The sequence below is a fragment of the Morus notabilis genome, unplaced genomic scaffold (genome assembly GCF_000414095.1).
Source record: "Morus notabilis unplaced genomic scaffold, ASM41409v2 Scaffold794, whole genome shotgun sequence".
NCBI classification, from domain to species: Eukaryota; Viridiplantae; Streptophyta; class Magnoliopsida; order Rosales; family Moraceae; genus Morus; species Morus notabilis.
Genome location: NW_010359940.1, coordinates 269,569 through 287,098, shown reverse-complemented (window position 1 = coordinate 287,098; position 17,530 = coordinate 269,569). Strand labels below are relative to the sequence as shown.

At 33.6% G+C, this 17,530-nt stretch overlaps 4 protein-coding genes and 1 non-coding gene across 6 annotated transcripts in view; all 5 read left to right on the top strand.

The window, feature by feature from the left end:
- Positions 1 to 1,639, top strand: part of LOC21402113 (protein ORANGE-LIKE, chloroplastic) — a 3,187-nt gene extending 1,548 nt beyond the window's left edge. Inside the window, exons 4-8 of the mRNA XM_024163914.1 lie at positions 267 to 353; positions 543 to 619; positions 755 to 882; positions 1,117 to 1,253; positions 1,402 to 1,639. Coding sequence (XP_024019682.1) covers positions 267 to 353; positions 543 to 619; positions 755 to 882; positions 1,117 to 1,253; positions 1,402 to 1,479 — 507 coding nt within the window. The 3' untranslated portion in view covers positions 1,480 to 1,639. The remainder of the gene's footprint in view (positions 1 to 266; positions 354 to 542; positions 620 to 754; positions 883 to 1,116; positions 1,254 to 1,401) is intronic.
- Positions 1,640 to 1,894: 255 nt separating this feature from the next.
- TRNAL-UAG lies at positions 1,895 to 1,974 on the top strand. Its single transcript has one exon. It is a non-coding gene; the product is annotated as a tRNA-Leu (tRNA).
- LOC21402112 (protein ABHD11) lies at positions 1,975 to 4,274 on the top strand. Of its 2 annotated transcripts, none has more exons than XM_024163900.1 (6): positions 1,975 to 2,279; positions 2,391 to 2,513; positions 2,640 to 2,755; positions 3,394 to 3,506; positions 3,603 to 3,743; positions 3,864 to 4,274. In XM_024163900.1, the coding sequence occupies exons 1-6, from the start codon at positions 2,039 to 2,041 to the stop codon at positions 4,111 to 4,113; spliced, it is 984 nt and encodes a 327-aa protein (XP_024019668.1). In that variant the 5' UTR covers positions 1,975 to 2,038; the 3' UTR covers positions 4,114 to 4,274. The 2 variants fall into 2 exon arrangements, with proteins under 2 accessions (XP_024019668.1, XP_024019667.1); XM_024163899.1 differs by having other exon boundaries at positions 2,391 to 2,560; positions 2,687 to 2,755.
- Positions 4,275 to 6,224: 1,950 nt separating this feature from the next.
- LOC21402111 (40S ribosomal protein S14) lies at positions 6,225 to 8,506 on the top strand. Its single transcript, XM_024163901.1, has 6 exons — positions 6,225 to 6,299; positions 7,046 to 7,165; positions 7,246 to 7,291; positions 7,810 to 7,895; positions 7,987 to 8,116; positions 8,259 to 8,506. Exons 1-6 carry the CDS (start codon positions 6,297 to 6,299, stop codon positions 8,324 to 8,326), a joined length of 453 nt encoding a protein of 150 aa, XP_024019669.1. The 5' UTR covers positions 6,225 to 6,296; the 3' UTR covers positions 8,327 to 8,506.
- Positions 8,507 to 12,330: 3,824 nt separating this feature from the next.
- LOC112091087 (ubiquitin-60S ribosomal protein L40-like) lies at positions 12,331 to 14,433 on the top strand. Its single transcript, XM_024163915.1, has 5 exons — positions 12,331 to 12,525; positions 12,593 to 12,679; positions 12,781 to 12,883; positions 14,171 to 14,237; positions 14,338 to 14,433. The coding sequence occupies exons 1-5, from the start codon at positions 12,423 to 12,425 to the stop codon at positions 14,362 to 14,364; spliced, it is 387 nt and encodes a 128-aa protein (XP_024019683.1). The 5' UTR covers positions 12,331 to 12,422; the 3' UTR covers positions 14,365 to 14,433.
- Positions 14,434 to 17,530: the final 3,097 nt, after the last annotated feature.

Here is a 17,530-nt window from a genome sequence, read left to right as displayed (position 1 = left end):
ATATATATATATATATACGTCCTTGGATTCTCCATTGATGATTTTGGGAAATAAATTTTGCTTGTAAAGAAGTTTGACCTATGGATGCATCATATGTTTGATTTTGAATGGCGTCTCTTTGTTCTGTTCAATTATCTGCTTCCAACAGAAAAAAGAAGGAAAATTAAAGAAATTCTTGTGATTTATGTGGTTTTTGTAAGGAATGGGTTCCCTAGTTTTTGGCTAGCTTCTACAACTTTTTGTTTTTTGTTTTTGTTTTTTGGCAGACACCAAAGACATTAAAGCAGCTATACCTGACCAGCTTATCATTTATTTCTGGTATAATTGTATTTGGAGGCCTTATTGCACCAACAGTAAGTTCTTATAGTTGTCTGTTTTTGGCTTCTAATCTACTTTATCTCTAATATGCTATTGTTGTTACTTTCTTTGTTAAGTTTTAATATATTGCCTCTATTTTGAGTTGTCTTCATTAAAGGGAAAAAAAAAATGAGGGTTGATTTTTCTGAACTGGGTTCTTTCTTATATGTCTACTTCTTTGGCAGCTGGAACTAAAACTAGGTTTAGGGGGTACATCATACGAAGATTTTATTCGCAGCATGCATTTGCCTTTACAATTGAGGTTACTCTACCCGCTCTTTTCTTCTTTGTTAGCAAGTTCAAAAACCTGAAGCAAGCAGAAATTTTGTTTGTTTTTGAAGTGTAGATTTGCAATAGTTTAGAATCCTGAATTGCTGTTTTTCATTTCTGAGCTCAGTCAGGTCGATCCCATTGTGGCGTCTTTTTCAGGCGGGGCAGTTGGTGTCGTTTCTGCCTTAATGCTAATCGAAGCCAATAATGTTGAGCAACAAGAGAGTAAACGATGCAAATACTGCCATGGAACTGGTCTGTATTCGTTTGCTTCATTTGGCATCCATGAAAAGAAAATATTGGGTTCTTCCTCTTTTTCTTTATACGACATTTTGTTCACGTAATTTTTTTTAAAATTTTTAAAATTGATTCATACCCTATGACCTCTCCTTGCATTGCATACTTCTCTTTGATATTTTCTTTGCCTGTTCATTCTTTCAATTGAAGTTCGAATTTATTCTTTGCCTGCTCATGTATGGATCGACACAGGATACTTGGCATGTGCTAGATGTTCTGCAAGTGGTATATGCTTGAGAATTGACTCCATTTCAGCGTCAAGTCATTCCGACTGCCCTTTGCGAGTGCCTGGGGCACAGAGGTGTCTAAATTGCTCTGGTGCCGGAAAGGTACTAAAATTAGCAAGCGGCTTATTTCATGAAAAGTGAATTAATCGAATCTTCATGGACTATGCAAACATCTATAAACCAAATCAACTTTAATTTGCTTGATATGTTGGGGTGGTCACTGATTAATCATCTTTGTATGTTCATGTAGGTTATGTGTCCGACCTGCCTGTGCACTGGAATGGTAATGGCAAGTGAACATGATCCACGGATAGATCCATTTGACTGATCAACAACAATTACTTAGCAAGATTAATCTTTTTTTTTTCTTGGTTGTTTGTTTTCTATGTAACTTGAATAATTCGGATGTTCAACTTATTTAATCCATTCCCATGGACTCCCTACTCCAAACACTCAGAATTATGAAAGTAAAGCTTTTGTTCAACAGATTCAAAGAAACTGTTTTTTTTTTCCCCCTTTTTCATTATTAACTCACATATTTAGAAGAAAGAACTCATATTCTCCTTTTTTTTTCCCTGATTTTAGACTAATTAAAAGAGCTCCATTGAATATTTATAAAAACAAACACACACCCACAAAAGAGCTCAATTGAATATTGCCCATTTTCCTTTTTTTGTTATATATAGGTAAAACAGAATTTGGATTTCATTTATTAAATAAATGCGAACCAAAGTAACAACAGCGACAGTTTGGCCGAGTGGTCTAAGGCGCCAGATTTAGGCTCTGGTCCGAAAGGGCGTGGGTTCAAATCCCACAGCTGTCACATTCTTTTCAACTTTTTTTTTTTTATAACTCCCAGGGAGAGAGAGAGCCCAAACGCAGCTTCAATGGCGACAAGTCTTCTGCGAAAGAAACCGGGTCTCCACCCACTCTTGTTTCGGTTTCTGAGCTTACTGTCACCGGCGGCTCAGTCAAGGTCCGCCGGAACCCTTGCCTTCGAAGAGCTCCGAGCTTCACCCGACCAACCCTACCAATCCACCGCTATCGTAATTCACGGCCTCCTTGGATCCGCCAGAAACTGGAGATCTTTCTCCCGCAATCTCCTCTCCACCCTCCCTTCTCCATTCGGTATATTCCTCTCTCTCTCTCTCTCCCTCTAGAATTTACTCGAAAAAATTGTTCTCCAAAAGCAATTCCTTTTCTGAATTCTGATGAGCTTTTTTGGTGTTTGTTTTGTAGATTGGAGAATGGTGCTTGTGGATTTAAGGAACCATGGGAAATCGGCTGAGGTTGAAGGTCTGGGCCCACCTCATGACCTGACCAATGCAGCCAAGGATTTGGCCGATTTGGTCAAGTCTCAAGGTTGGTCATGGCCGGATGTTGTTTTGGGCCATTCCCTGGGTGGTAAGGTCGCTCTCCAGGGTCTGGGCCCACCTCATGACCTGACCAATGCAGCCAAGGATTTGGCCGACTTGGTCAAGTCTCAAGGTTGGTCATGGCCGGATGTTGTTTTGGGCCATTCCCTGGGTGGTAAGGTCGCTCTCCAATACGCCGAGAGCTGTGCTCGTGGCGACTATGGCGAATCTGCTGTGCTACCTAAACAGGTCTTTCCTTTGCCCCTAGCTTCAATGGTTGTCACTTTTTTGTTTTTTTCGCTCCTCATGATTGGATTTTTTGTAGGAAGATTAAGATATGCTCTTGAATTAAGAAATTTCGTCTGTTGAATCTGAATTAGCATGCGAAATAACGTTGTCATGGTAAATTTTTGCGTTCGAGGTTCATTCTATAGTTCTGGCTTTTGATTATCCAACGCTATGGCTGCGTTTGGTAAGAAAAGAAATATAGTAAGAAAAAATTAGTATACAACGTATGCGAGGAACATGGAGAGGAAAGGGAGGATCTTTCTTTGTTATGCTTGGTATGGATTCAATCTTTTCGGGGAGAGATTAAAACTGGGGTTCTTTAAAGAATCGAAATCCCTCGTCCAATCAATTTATAGTGATCAGACATTTTTCCTAAAATGTTTGATCATTATAAATCGATGAAGGCGAGACTGAATGTGTATGTGGGGAATCTAGACCTTAGTGATAATTTCCTGAATGGTTGAGCCCTTTTGATTAGGCCAGCTTTCTCACTGCAGAGATTAAATTAAATTTTGTCACTTGTTGAGGGACAATGCTTCCTTGTCTTGTGCATAAGAAAAATTTTCTGCCCCTTCTTTTTATTTCCTGATGCAGAACAGCTGTGGGTGCTAGATTCCGTTCCAGGAGATGTTAGCCCTGAATATAGTGATGGAGAAGTAGAAAAAGTCTTGCACACCTTGCAGAATCTACCTCCGACGGTTCCATCACGAAAGTAACGCTCTTTCTCTTCGTAAAGAGCCTTCGAGGCTCATTTAGTTCGCATACAATATTATCATGTCTTTTGCAATAATGCTGTTTTTGCCTTTAGGTGGCTTGTGAATCATATGGTTGAACTTGGGTTCTCAAAGTCATTATCAGAATGGATAGGCAGCAACCTCAAGAAATCTGGAGATCGGGAGACGTGGGCCTTTAATCTTGATGCCGCAGTTGAGATGTTCAAGTCTTACAGGTAAAACTTACTTAATTTGAAAACTGCCATGGCCAAACATTAATGAAAGTTCCTTTGCCTTTCCAGTGCCATCTTTTCCATTTGATATACTGTCTAACAAGGAACATAAAAATTTTCTAGGGAGAGGTCTTATTGGTCTCTATTGGAGCAGCCACCAAAAGATATGGAAATAGCGATTGTGCGTGCAGAGAACAGTGATCGTTGGGACCCTGATACCGTTCAGCGGCTTGAAAGCCTTGCCGCTCGAGAAAGAGGTGGCTCTGAGGGGAAGGTTGCAGTTCATGTTCTTCCGAAGTCGGGTCACTGGGTTCATGCGGACAATCCCAGAGGTCTTCTTGAGATTGTGGCACCTAGGATTGCTTCCCTTTGACCTTTCTGTGGTCTAAGTTGCTTGTTTTCTACCATAGAAACACAACTCTGTAATTTGAGAGAATCATGCTCCATGTCTTGCCTTTTATTTTCTCACTTATCTGTAATTTGGGTGAATGTGGATCCATGATTCTATTTTTTCTGACTTCAATTCTTATGGAATAATGCCTTAATAAAACTGATGTTATTCTTATGTTATTTTTGCTCAAGTTTTTGTATCTTTCTGTGGTATATCGTGGGATCTACTTCTAACCAATGTGTAAATGAACAAGTCCATCTCTCGTTTGAAGAATGGTGACATTATAATATTTAGGATTAATTTTAAAAATTTCCCTTGAACTATGACCCTTGTAACACTTTACTTTCTGAATTTCAAAACGTAATATCCGCTTTCTCTGAAGTTTATTCCGTTAACAATTTTGTCCCTTTTATTACACTGAGTGACGAAATTTGTTACGTGTCCATTATTTAACCCATCTGAAGAGGGTAATATTGTAAAATATCACGTAAAAACCTCAGGTTATTAAAAAAAGATTAAAATACATTAATTTATCAGGTTATTAAAAAAATTAAGATTTGCTCCAAAAACATTTTGAAATTCGCTGCTATCTGGATATTAAAGAATTGACAAATATATCTTTCTCGTAATTAGCAGAAAGATGAATAAGATCGATAAATAAAAGTTGTCTTGTGTCTGGATTTCATTTTTTTTTTCCTCACTTTTCATCCCTTCTGGGGTTTTGTATTGGCTTTGGGCATTTCTTCTGGGTTTGCTTGAATGAAGCCACCATTTAAGGGAAAAATTAAAGGAAAAAAAAAGGACCCATCTCTTCATTTGAAGAGATTGGCTGGGCACTTTCTTTTCAAATGGTTGGGTTTTAGATCTATTAATGGATTCATATTTTACATTGCACATAGTTCAACTTTACAGATAATACACAAAACTCATAAGTAATAGTTCAACTTAATAACGTTGATGATGACGAAGAAAAAAAATTTAGATATTGGGGTCTCGACGAACGCATGTCGACCTTTGTGAGTGGTGCCGCCAAAGAAGATGATTGCTATGGCTTCAGCATTGGTGCCCAGACCGTTCATGTTTGCTTTTGCTCACGCCAACTCCACCCGATCTGAGAGCAAACTCAGAGTCGGAGGAGGTGGAAATGGTTTGAAATGATTTGAAAATTTTTCAGATCTCTCCCTTAGAATATGATTTTTGAGAAGAATCATGAGATCTAGTTTTGGATAAATTGATGCAATAATGCCCATTCCGTTATCAGTGATTCTAAACGAATATGAGTATAAGCATATTTTTACTTTCAAATTTCACTAAATAATAGACACGTGACGAAATTCGTCATTCAGTGTAACGGAAGAGGCAAATTTGTTAACAAAACAAAGTTCAAGGGATCAGATGTTACGTTTTGAAATTCGATAGATAAAGTGTTACAACGATTATAATTCAGGGAGAAGTTTTGAAATTAATCCTAATATCTATTAAGCCTTCTCAAAAGTAAATAAATAAACAAATAATACTATTAAGAGCAGCTTGAATCAAATTATACCATCAATCTAATATTGAACTTTTTAAAATTCATTCTAGAATTAATAAAAAAGAAATCCAGGACACACACGCATATATATATATATATATATGTGTGTGTGTGTCTATATATATATATATATATATTTGACACCACTAGTGGGATTACTCTCGAATTTCAGAAAAGAAAATAGTTTCTTTTTTTTTCCTCTTCAATTTTAAGATATTTAGAGCTTGTATTTTAGTAGAGAAGGATAACAGAAGTTGAAAAAAGGGTCAATTACTGGATTTTCTTCAAATTACACCTTTTGTTTCAATTATATGAAAAATTAATTTTTTGTTAACAAAATATTATATTATGAAAAAAAAAAGTATTTTCTTTGGATGAATAGTTTACATAATATTCTCTCTTCTTTTTTTGATTGTGTAATAATAATCTCTCTAAACTAATATTAAAAAAGAAAACACAAAATTATAACAAGAAATTATTATTCAAAAAGGGCATTAGAGTCATTTCAGTCCTAAGTATATAAACATGGTAGTAAGGTACCTACGGCCGGCATTTTGAGGGCTGAGGATTTGGAAGCTCTGCAAAGTGAACACCGAGTATAGTTCTCTCTCTCTCAAATCAGCGTTTAACCATGGTAAGCGCCATTATTTTCTCTTTTTATTCCGTTTTAAAGAAGAAAAAAATTTCTAGTTTTCTCGGCAGCCAAACACGTTTTCCTTTTGTCCATATTTGCAGAAATTGTTTGTGATGAAGTAGTAAGGTTTTTTTTTTTTCCTCTGGAATAGGTGAGGCTTTTGAGTTCTAGAATGAAATGTGCTAATGTAGGATATAAATGTTGCTAAATTCTGTTTGGCTCCGAGTAATCAGAATATTTAAAATAAAAAAAAAAACTGATGGGGAAGAAAATTTGCAATTTATTATTCCTGACTTTTTCACATCCCTAGAGAACTAATCGTAGATAATGTATAGCTAATAAATTTTAGTCTTTTTGTTCAAACATTATTCATGTGAATTCTGTAGTATATAAATGTTGATACATTTCTATTTGGCAATAGAGAAATCAATGTAATAGGGAAGGAAAATGGCAATTATTTACTCCTGAATCCGAACCAATACATGCCAGAAGTGACAATTAGTTGAATCCTTTTTTTGTTGAAACATGATACATTGATTTAGGGGGTTCGTTTTGCTCGTTCGAGTTGAGAACTTGAGTTGAAAAGTGAATTCATGTGAGATAAAACATTGTAGCAGAAAAGTTGAATTTGAACTTTTGTGAAAGAAAATACTATAGCAAAAAGTTTGAGTTGTGATTCAAATGTGAAACGAACGAAGCCTTAAAGTTTCTCATGATGATGTTTTGGCGGGTCATTCATTTTGTAGTCGAAAAGGAAGAACAGAGAGCCCAAGGAGGAAAATGTTACTCTTGGACCCACTGTTAGAGAAGGAGAGCATGTCTTTGGGGTTGCTCACATCTTTGCCTCATTCAATGACACTTTCCTTGTAAGTTCCATATCATTGCTATGGTGTTTTCATATTTGCTGGTCTATTATTTATAAACTTTTTCATCTTCCTAATTGCAGCATGTGACCGACTTGTCTGGAAGGGAGACGTTGGTCCGCATCACCGGTATGATACCCCTTTGCTCATGGTTAAAATTTGTTTTTTTATCGTGTATTTTCAGCTTTAGTTGACCTTCTCTGTGGATATAGCCTAGCTGCTGTTGTAATTTTGGCACTCATTGCATAGATTATAATATACACATTGTTTTCTATTGGTGGCGAACTTGCATAGCAGCTGCTTGCTTCATATATGTGATCTACAATTCAAACTTTTTTACCCTTATGCTCATGGTTAAAATGTGTTTTTATCGTGTATTTTCAGCTTCAGTTGACCTTGTTTGTGGGAATAGTCTAGTTACTGTTGTAATTTGGGCACTCATTGCATAGATTATAATATATACATTATTTTCTATTGGTGGCGAACTTGCATAGCGGCTGTTTGCTTCATATATTTGAACTACAATTCAAACTATTTTACCATAATATTTTCTCCCATAAAAATTTAAATTTCTGTTCGAACTTTGTAGTTCAAACCTATGAACTGGACATGTATATAATATAATGTGTCCCATTGTCCTTAAACAGGTGGTATGAAGGTGAAGGCTGATAGGGATGAGTCCTCACCCTATGCAGCCATGCTTGCAGCACAAGATGTTGCTCAGCGATGCAAGGTATGTTCTTTACATTGAGTCAAAACTTTAGTTTTTTTTTTTTTTTTAAACTATCGGCCTTGTTAATGGTTCCTAATATTGGCTATAACAGGAACTTGGTGTTTCTGCTTTGCACATAAAGCTGCGGGCCACAGGAGGGAACAAGACGAAGACTCCTGGTCCAGGTGCTCAATCAGCTCTCAGAGCCCTCGCTCGTTCAGGCATGAGAATCGGTCGCATAGGTGAAGTCCTTTTCTCTCTTTTCACTTCAAAGTGCATTCTAACACGAGATAATTTTGCTGCAAGTGCGTTGTTGTCTTTTCTTTTACTGCGGGAGAATGTCTCTGTCCTCTTTTTAATGTGCTTTGTTTTTCTGTCTGCCAGAGGACGTCACTCCGATTCCAACCGATAGCACCCGTAGAAAGGGTGGCAGGAGAGGTAGACGGTTGTGAGTTCAATTGCCAGATGGTCTCTTGGATAAGATTTATTTCAGAGAACAGTGGCTTGTTTTTCATTTCAAGTTCGATTCCGATCATGTTGTCAAAATTTTGAGTTCACAATCATAATGACTGATGTTCAAACTTGAAATCACTTTTGGATTTCATTATCTTTGGATTTCAATATCTATGTTTTCTTATTTTAATAAATCAGATTTCATTCTTGATTCTAAGACTGGTAGGAATCAGTTGTTCCTCTCCATTAGGGTCATCGGGCATTACATGAATGATAGCGTTCTAGTGTGCTCACTGCTCAGGGAACTACATGCTGAAATTCCTGTCAGTTGAAAAAAAAACAAAACAAAACAAAAAGAAGCTGAAATCCTACTAAGGTGTTTGAAACTGATTAGCCCAAAAAAATGTTAATTTGGAGCCCTTGGTACATCTACTACTAACGTCATGGTGAAATTTTTTGAGACAGTTTAAATTAATGATTTAATGTTTGAATAAGAAAAAAAAAAAAACCCAAGACTTTTGAGTTTTCCATCCCTCTTATTTTTAATGTTTTAAAGCAAAAGTTCAAACCACATGTTTTAAGCTTCCCATTTCAAGCCACAAAAAGTTTAAACTACCACGATTTGAATTAAATTACAAGAGGTTGTTCATCGGTAAATATACTGTCAAACTAGGGAATGATGACATGCTATTATCACTGATGCACACCAATTGTTGTGCAATTTTTGAGATTTTAATCGTATTCATTATCGTGTTATTACTTCAATAATTAAACTTACAAGAATCCCATATTTAAAAGAAATGAGAACGTTTTCTATCAAATATTTTACCTAGAAGATTAATAGTTTACATTGACCTTCATACCTTACTAAAACCAAAACGCTGTGGTTAGCACACTTTAATTCTTAATTAATAGTCTCCAATTGCCCTGATTTTTATAGCATCATTATTGCCAAGCTATGAAACGTCCAACTCCTCTAAATTAAAAGATTACTCATGGTCATTAAATTTCATCACTTCTGGTTTTTTATTCCTCAAAACTCTAATAAGTTTTGGTTACAATGGTTAGCACACTCCAATTTTTGATCAACAGTCTCTAAAAGTCCTGGTTCCTTATAGTATCATTATTGTCAAGCCATGAAATGTCCAATTCGTCTAAGTCAAAAGAATACTCATTATCAATGTCAATTTTATCACTTTTGGTATTTTATTCCTCAAAGTCGTTACAATATTGATTGGAGCAAGCAAAGAAGCGCGATTGTTTGCATTTTGACCAATATAAAAATCGAATGTCTTTTCATTTATAAATGAATAGATTATTTCCTAAAGAAAAATAAATGAATAGATTGACAATATTGTTAAATTAATGGCATTTCTAAATAAAGAACTTAAAAGTCATCATTTTGTGAGATAAATACCAAAATACCACTAAAATGATGCTATATTTTCATTAAGACTTAAAACTTATACCATTAAATTCATCAGAAAAATATTTTCTATTAAAATTTAGTGGCATAAATATAAAGATTTAAAATTTCAATGACATATTTAATTTCCTTTTTCTTTTTAGTTTTTTCATTTCGTATGTAGACAAGCACAACGCTCAAAAGTTTTAGAAAAAAGTACATGATTTGTCATGATTTTATTCAGGTATAATATTATTTAGAATCCCTTCTACCTCTAATAGGCAATGAACTAGATTAGAATCATTCTCAATGAGTTCATAAGAAGTGATCCCCAGAGCGAAGAGAAGGCTAAAAGGCGCCGCCGAAGCAACATGAGCAGGCTTCTATTGCTACGAAACAATAGAGCAGGATAGCATTTTGCAGCATTACTTTTTTTTCACCTTCCCTTTCCCCTCGCCTTGACTGAACAATAGGGCTTCAAAAACTCAACCGAATGCGTGCTTCACTTCAAGACAATAATCATCGTTTCAAAACATTGCAGCAGCATCTGTCTTTTAAGTCGTATAACGTTCCTCCCAAGCAAGAGCAAGCTATTTTGACTGTCCTAGGGGGTCTAACCCATTCGACTCTGACCCATCATCTTAGGCTCTGTCCAAGTACCGAAAAATGGAAAGATTTTCCTTCAATGAGGGACGTTTACCTCCTAAAGTGCTAACTTCAGTAGGAGCATATCGTTTCTTTGATTAATCGATGGAATAGAATCTTCCTTTTTGTACCAGACATAGGAGTGGATAGAGATTTAAGAGTCATTCAGAAGCGCAGCATTGGTTTCTTGGGCCTATTGGAGACGAGAGTTCGTGTTGATAACTCCGCTTATATTAGGAACATGCTTGTTCACGGTTGGGATGCCCTTTTCTAATGATAATGAAATGCATTCCTTTCTAATGATATGTGGCATCTATTGTAATGCTTGCACCCATAGCTTGGTGTGGTGAGGTTTCGCTCTTCCGTCCCCTAAGCGTCCGGACACCAATAGTGCACTAGCCGGGGAGCAAATAGTAGACAAGAAAGAATGAAAGTCATGATAAGGCTTAGGATGTGTCGAATATGGGATGAAAGAAAAGCAAACTCTCATAAGTGAGGTGAGGTACTTCTTTCGGTTTGAATAGGGGGTAGCCCTTTTTGTCATTCTAAATAAGTAGGCGCCTGGTATTTTGTTTTATTTTTATTAATAGAATGAGAATTATTTATTTTTGAGTGAAATGGCATCAATAATATTGTTTTACTATATTAAGTGGTATTTCTAATTTGAGGTAGTACCCAAAATACCCTTTGTGTTTTGTTAAAATACCACTTTTTCTCCTCTTATTTTGCAAATACCCAAAACATCTCATGTATTTATAAAAACAGACCCAAAACACCCCTTAAAACAATTAATTTTTTTTAAATACAAAAATTATCATTCCCAATCTTTATTAAATGCAATTTAAAACATTATTAAACCAAAATCTTAAATAAAATCAATATTAAAAAATGAAAAACTCTTAAAATAATTGAAGTATTTCTTTGATTAGAATTTTTATTTGAGCATTTTAAAAAAAATTTATTTAAAACTTTAGTTAAATCATATCAAAAATAACATTTAATATGAATTGGAAAGGGTAATCCTAGCATTTTAAAAAATTTAACTGTTTCAGGGATGTTTTGAGTTGTCTTTTATAAATATAGAGAGTATTTTAAGCATTTGCATAATAAGAGGGATGAAGGTGATATTTTGACAAAATATAGGTAGTATTTTGGGTATTTTCCCTTTTCATTTTTTCCAAAGTCTTATGAATGAGGCTCGTGTCATGGTCCATGGACGCCCCTAATTAAACAAATGAAGAATTTAATCTTGAGAGTGTATGAGTGTGGATCTTTATCTTATTTTTGATAAATACTTTTTTGTTAGTGTAATTATTTAACTTAAAAAGTTATAAATTTAGAGTAAATGATAAAAATCCTGACTCACGTACTTTTAAAGGATATTTGTTAAGATTATACCACCCAATTTCGGGTGCGTTTAGAATTCATTCCAAACCGTTTTTGTTTTTTGTATGAAAATGAAAACGAAAATGTTTTCATTTTCATTTTGGAATCATTTCTGAAAATGCGTTTGGTAGTTTTATTCCGAGATTATTTTCAGTTTAAAAAAAACTGATATTGTGTTTGGTGGTTTAATTTTTAAAAATACGTAATAATATTTAAAATAATAATATATTAAATAAATAATAATATATTAAATAAATATTATTATTAAATATATTAAATAAACATGATTATATACATGAAAACTGCAGGGGGAATGAAAACGGAAAAAATTTGTTTTCAAAAACATGAAAAAAAAAGAGAAAATGAAAACGGTGTTTTCAATTTTGATTTTAGAAAATTTTATACTAAACGCGTTTTCAATTTTTATTCTTGAAAATTGTGAAAAATAGAAACAAAAACGGAAATAAACAGGCCTTCATGTGATGACCCGAGATGAATCGGGTCGTTGATCCAGATCCGAATCCTAGCCCACCGCTTCCAAAAACGAGAGATAATGAGAATCCGAAGAAGAATCGAAACCCTAGAAACCCAATAAGATAAAACGCCAACGCCTCTGCAAAACAAAGTTTGTTCGTCAGACAAATAGAGACATTGCAAAGATGCAGATATTCGTGAAAACCCTAATCGGAAAGACCATCACTCTCGAGGTCGAGAGCAGCGATACCATCGACAATGTCAAAGCCAAGATCCAAGACAAAGAAGGTACTTTCTCCTTCTTCTTCTTTCAATCTGCCCAAACGAGCCCTAAATGACGAAGCTTTCTGAGCAGGTATTCCTCCGGACCAGCAGCGATTGATCTTCGCTGGGAAGCAGCTTGAGGACGGTCGCACTTTGGCCGATTACAATATTCAGAAAGGTCTGCTTTGAAATAAATTAAAAAAGGAAATTATCTTTATTTTGCTTTATCATTTTTGTTGGATTTGTTTGATTTGATTTGATTTTTTTTGGTAAAGCCAGAATCGACGCTTCATCTGGTGTTGAGGCTTAGGGGAGGGATTATAGAGCCTTCTCTGATGGCTTTGGCTCGCAAATACAACCAAGATAAGATGATTTGCCGCAAGTATGCTCTGCTATCATTCTTTGATTTCTTTTTCTTTTTGTCCCGTGTGTATCTGTGTGTATATATATACACATGTATATGCTTTTAGTTTATAGTTTTTTGGACCCATTTCTCACTTAACCAACGGGAAAATAACATACTTTGTGCTACTTTATTGTTGTCGCCAGAACTAACATTCCAATTTTTTTATATGATTTTTCAAGTGTGGAACATTTTTTCTTTTTTGGGAAAAGACGACATTTGCACTGTAATTGATGTAGTAGGTGTTTCTGATTGGTTTTACACGAGAGAAATGGTATTGAAACTATGCAGAGATTTAAAGGAAATGCAGGGGTTGTATGGGTAGTGACTAGTGATTAATGTGCTGTGTTTCATTAGTGAAACCGACCGTTGGTTGCATTATGCTAGTTGTTAGTTTTTTGTTGATTTTGGTTTTGCCTGTTCCGATTGATCAGATGGACCTCCTCATTCTCTGGAGGGGGTGGAACTTAGCCTTTTTCTTTTTCCTGTACAAGTAGAAAATAAGTTATGATCATGATTATGGTAGTGGTGAGCTTTTTTATTTTTATTTTTGCATCCTGTTCTTTCTTTTGGATGGATTGGATGGACTTCTTCTGCTTTCCGAGGGTATGAAATAGCCTTTTTTTCTGTACAAGTGGAAAAGAGGTTATAATCGTTCCCAATATTAATTCCATTTACTCAACTTTGTCAGCTGTCTCAGTTACCTGCAGTTGATTTTCATGGGTGGGACATTATAATCTTGTTCTGGGAACCATTGATATATGTACAAGAGAAGTGACCGTTTTCGTATTAGTACTTTTGAGAAACACTATCCAACATTTTCATGATTTTAGGTTTGTTTTGCACTTTTTTCTTTCAAACAGCTGACTGTTGCAATCCCGTTGTTTTTCATCTGAAATAATACCACATGGTAGTTTTTTTTTGCGTTTCGGAATGTTGTATTAACCAATTTATTGCTTTGCACTCTAGAATCGGAACCATTAGTTGAACCCTTTCTTGCTATTTAATTGCAACAGAGGGCATCCTGGTTTCCAATATAAATATCCATGTTTCAAGTTTGTCAACTGTACTTAAGTGCTGTTGATCTTTGTTTTGGTACATCATGTAATTGTTGCATGGTGATGTTAGTCATTTTGTTTCCCAAATATTTTTCTTAATCTGCTCTTGTTTCTGTTTTTATTCCATCAATGAGATGGTGAATATTTTAAGTTCTTAACAGGGAATAATTTTTTGTTTATTCATTCTTTTATTTCTTTGGCTTGCTAGATGTTATGCTCGTTTGCACCCGAGGGCTGTAAACTGCCGGAAGAAGAAGTGCGGTCATAGCAATCAGGTTCTTTTTCTTCCGCCTTATCCTCGGATTCTGTATAATTATCTTTTTTTTCACTTGCTTGTTGTTTTCTAATTCAAGACTCTTTGTTCCTTTGTTTCAGTTGAGGCCAAAGAAGAAGATCAAGTAAACAACGGGCGTCTTTTTCCTATGTCAAGACTGGTGTTTTAGTTTTTTTTTTTTTTTTTTTTTTTTTTTTTTTTTTTTTTTTTTTTATATTTAGGAGACATTTAGTTCATGGATTAGAATCATAAGATTATAATTATTTTTGATTTACGAGTATTTTTTGTGAGAGAAAACACTGTAACGAACTATGAATCATGATTCGAATTGGGGTACGAATCCCCCAACTAAACAACCTCTTAGACTTCTTATTGAAGTTTGTGGTTCACTATCTATTTGTTATTGTTAAACGACACTCCAGATTCGCGATTAATTTGCATTCAGTTTTAATATTTTATGTGAAGTAGGTGCCATTCCTTAATTTTTTTAATTCTAGTCAAATATTGATTACATAAGCTCCTGGCCTTTTTTTTTGTTCATGCTGTTTGAACCGACGAGTCGGTTCAAAATGGTGTTTGGATGTGAATCGTAGTTTAAACTACACGGGTTTTAAACCACTTGCTAAAATAAAGAGGTTCAAAATTATTTTATTAAAATCCAAAATTTGCCCTTATTTTTATTCATTAGAAAAGTCTCTTTTTGGAAATCAAGTTAATTTGCTGAGGTAAATAACAATGCAAATATACATATTTCACAAATAATTCGGTGGAGAAAGGTAAAAAGAAGATATCTTCCCTATAAAATTAGAACTAGGCACGTGGAATTGTGATTAATTAATTGTCATATTATTATTAAAAACATATAAAATCTTAATATAAAATTTCAATGAAAAACTAACGGTTTGTTTTTTTGAGTGAAAAATTCAAAAAAAAAATAACTCGAGTTATAATTTTATTTGAGTTCATGTTCTTTTAAGTTTAAACTCGAGTTTAAACTCGAGTTCAAACTCGAGTTTAGGACTAAAACTCGAATTCAAGTTTTCTCTTCAACTCGAGTTTAGAAACTTGAACTCAAATTAATGAACAATATTTTTTCTATTCTTAAAAATGCTATAACTTTTTCGTTTTAATTCTGATTGAGTTGATTTTTTTTTCTATGCGTTAACAACGAAAAGACGAATAAAATTTGACCCATATACCCTATTAAAATTTTTCATCAGCATTGAGTTTTTATTAAAATACTATCTAAATACTATTCAAGTTTTAACTCACTCAAACACAAACTCAAAAAGATTCTTATCTTAAACCATAACTCAAATGTACACAACCAAACACAAACTCAAGTTACAAGTTCAACTCAAGTTATAACTCAAATTCAACTCAAAAATTATACTCAAGTTAAACTCCAAAAGAACAAGCCCTAAAATAAGAAAAACAAATAAGTTTTAGGACAAGAAGTTAAGATAAAGTTAAAAAATGACTAAAATGAATAAATAAATATTATTTTAGGACAAAAAGAATCAAAGCGAAAAAATTAAAGTTTTAGGAAAAAATAAAAAAAGGGCAAAAAATGAAAAAAAAAATGAAGAAATAACTAAATTTTAGAGTAAAAGGAACCAAGACAAAAAATAAAATAAAATAAAATTTTAGGAAAAAAAGGAGAAAAAAGGACAAAATGGAGAAATAAATAAGTTTTAAGGTAAAATGAGCCAAAATGAAAAAAAAAAAGTTGCAGGTAAAAAAATAAAAAGAGGTCAAAAGGGGCTAAAATGAAGAAATAAATAAATTTTAGGGTTAAAGGAACATAAAAAGGAAAAAAATTCAGGACAAAAAGTAAAAAAATAAAATACGACTAAAATGAAGAAATAATAAGTTTTAAGGTAAAAAAAGTTTTAGGACAAGAAGCAAAGAAACATTGTCAATAAAAAAACTAAAAGGGAAAAATGAATAAATTTTAAGGTAAAAGGAACTAAAATGAAAATAAAATTTTAGGGCAAAAAGAAAAAAATAAAAAGTTAAAAGGACTACAATAAAAAAAATAATAAGTTTTAGGTTGAAAAGTAAAAAATAACTTAAAATAAAAGACTCAAAAGAAAAAGTAAGAAAGTTGTACACTTTTAACAAAAATTACATTGTTTTGGTTAAAAGTGCACTTTTAAAGTACACTTTCTTACTTCAATTAATACTAAATGAGTAATACACAAAAAAAAAAAGAGAGGCAAAAAGGAAAGAAAAATGTTAACAAAACTTCTCCGAGAAGTTTTCTAAGGCATTTAATATATGCCGCAGAAATGATCAAAACGGCCAAACAAAAAACAAATGAAGGAATAAGAAACTACTGGCAAAACGGTAAAAGTCAAAGTGAGGGGACACGAAATTTTTCAAACGTTGAGAAACACAAAAGATCGAATCCTCTTATAATATATATTATAGTATAATTGGTGTCTCATCCAAAAAAATATGTTCTACAACTAACGGGTAACAATGCTTGTGTCATGACGTTGATTATCATCACAATGCATGATACAGTAAAAAAGTATAGATATATACCATTTGTGTCATATACGTACGAGTAGGATATGAACTATACATGTATACGCATTGCTTTTTATTTTATTATTTGCTTGATTATCAATACAGTGTCCATACAGTGTTTTACTCTGGAACTTTTTTTTTTATTTTTCCCCCTCTTTTTCAAGATCCAATTCCAAAATATGAAAAAGTCTCGTCACCATCAAAATGACCGTCATAAGTATTATGATATTATATATTAATCATTATGTGTAGATCACACACATATTGTGCTTAACATCATATGTTAATCGTCATCCCATCCCTTTTCTAACGCTTTGACTTCTCGAGAAATAATAAAACAAGAGCCGTTAGTTTGGTTTGGACATGGACGTTTGGTTGGAGCATTCAAATCATGATTTTAATCATGGTTCATGATTCGTTACAGTATTTTCTCTCACAAAAAATACACGTAAATCGAAAATAATTCTAATCACACGATTTTAATTCATGAATCAAACGTGAAGGGATTCAACTGATTCTAACACTTTGGGTGCGTTTGGAATTGGTTCCAAAACGTTTTTATTTTCTGTACGAAAATGAAAATGAAAACGTTTTTAGTTTCATTTTTAAATTATTTCTAAAAATGCATTTGGTAGTTTTATTTAGAGATTGATTTCAGTTTTAAAAAAAATTGAAACTGCGTTTGGTGGTTTAATTTTTAAAAACATGTAATAATATATTAAATAATAATTATTATTAAATATATTAAATAAATAATAT

Excerpts from the sequence above, each read along its gene's own strand:
- LOC21402112 (XM_024163900.1), top strand. The coding sequence starts at position 2,039 with ATGGCGACAAGTCTTCTGCGAAAGAAACCGGGTCTCCACCCACTCTTG. Across the intron at positions 2,280-2,390 it reads CACCCTCCCTTCTCCATTCG|ATTGGAGAATGGTGCTTGTG; the intron begins GTATATTCCTCT and ends TTTGTTTTGTAG. Across the intron at positions 3,744-3,863 it reads GAGATGTTCAAGTCTTACAG|GGAGAGGTCTTATTGGTCTC; the intron begins GTAAAACTTACT and ends AAAATTTTCTAG.
- LOC21402111 (XM_024163901.1), top strand. Across the intron at positions 7,166-7,245 it reads CATTCAATGACACTTTCCTT|CATGTGACCGACTTGTCTGG; the intron begins GTAAGTTCCATA and ends TCCTAATTGCAG. Across the intron at positions 8,117-8,258 it reads CATGAGAATCGGTCGCATAG|AGGACGTCACTCCGATTCCA; the intron begins GTGAAGTCCTTT and ends TCTGTCTGCCAG.
- LOC112091087 (XM_024163915.1), top strand. The coding sequence starts at position 12,423 with ATGCAGATATTCGTGAAAACCCTAATCGGAAAGACCATCACTCTCGAG. Across the intron at positions 12,526-12,592 it reads CAAGATCCAAGACAAAGAAG|GTATTCCTCCGGACCAGCAG; the intron begins GTACTTTCTCCT and ends CTTTCTGAGCAG. Across the intron at positions 12,884-14,170 it reads GATAAGATGATTTGCCGCAA|ATGTTATGCTCGTTTGCACC; the intron begins GTATGCTCTGCT and ends TTGGCTTGCTAG.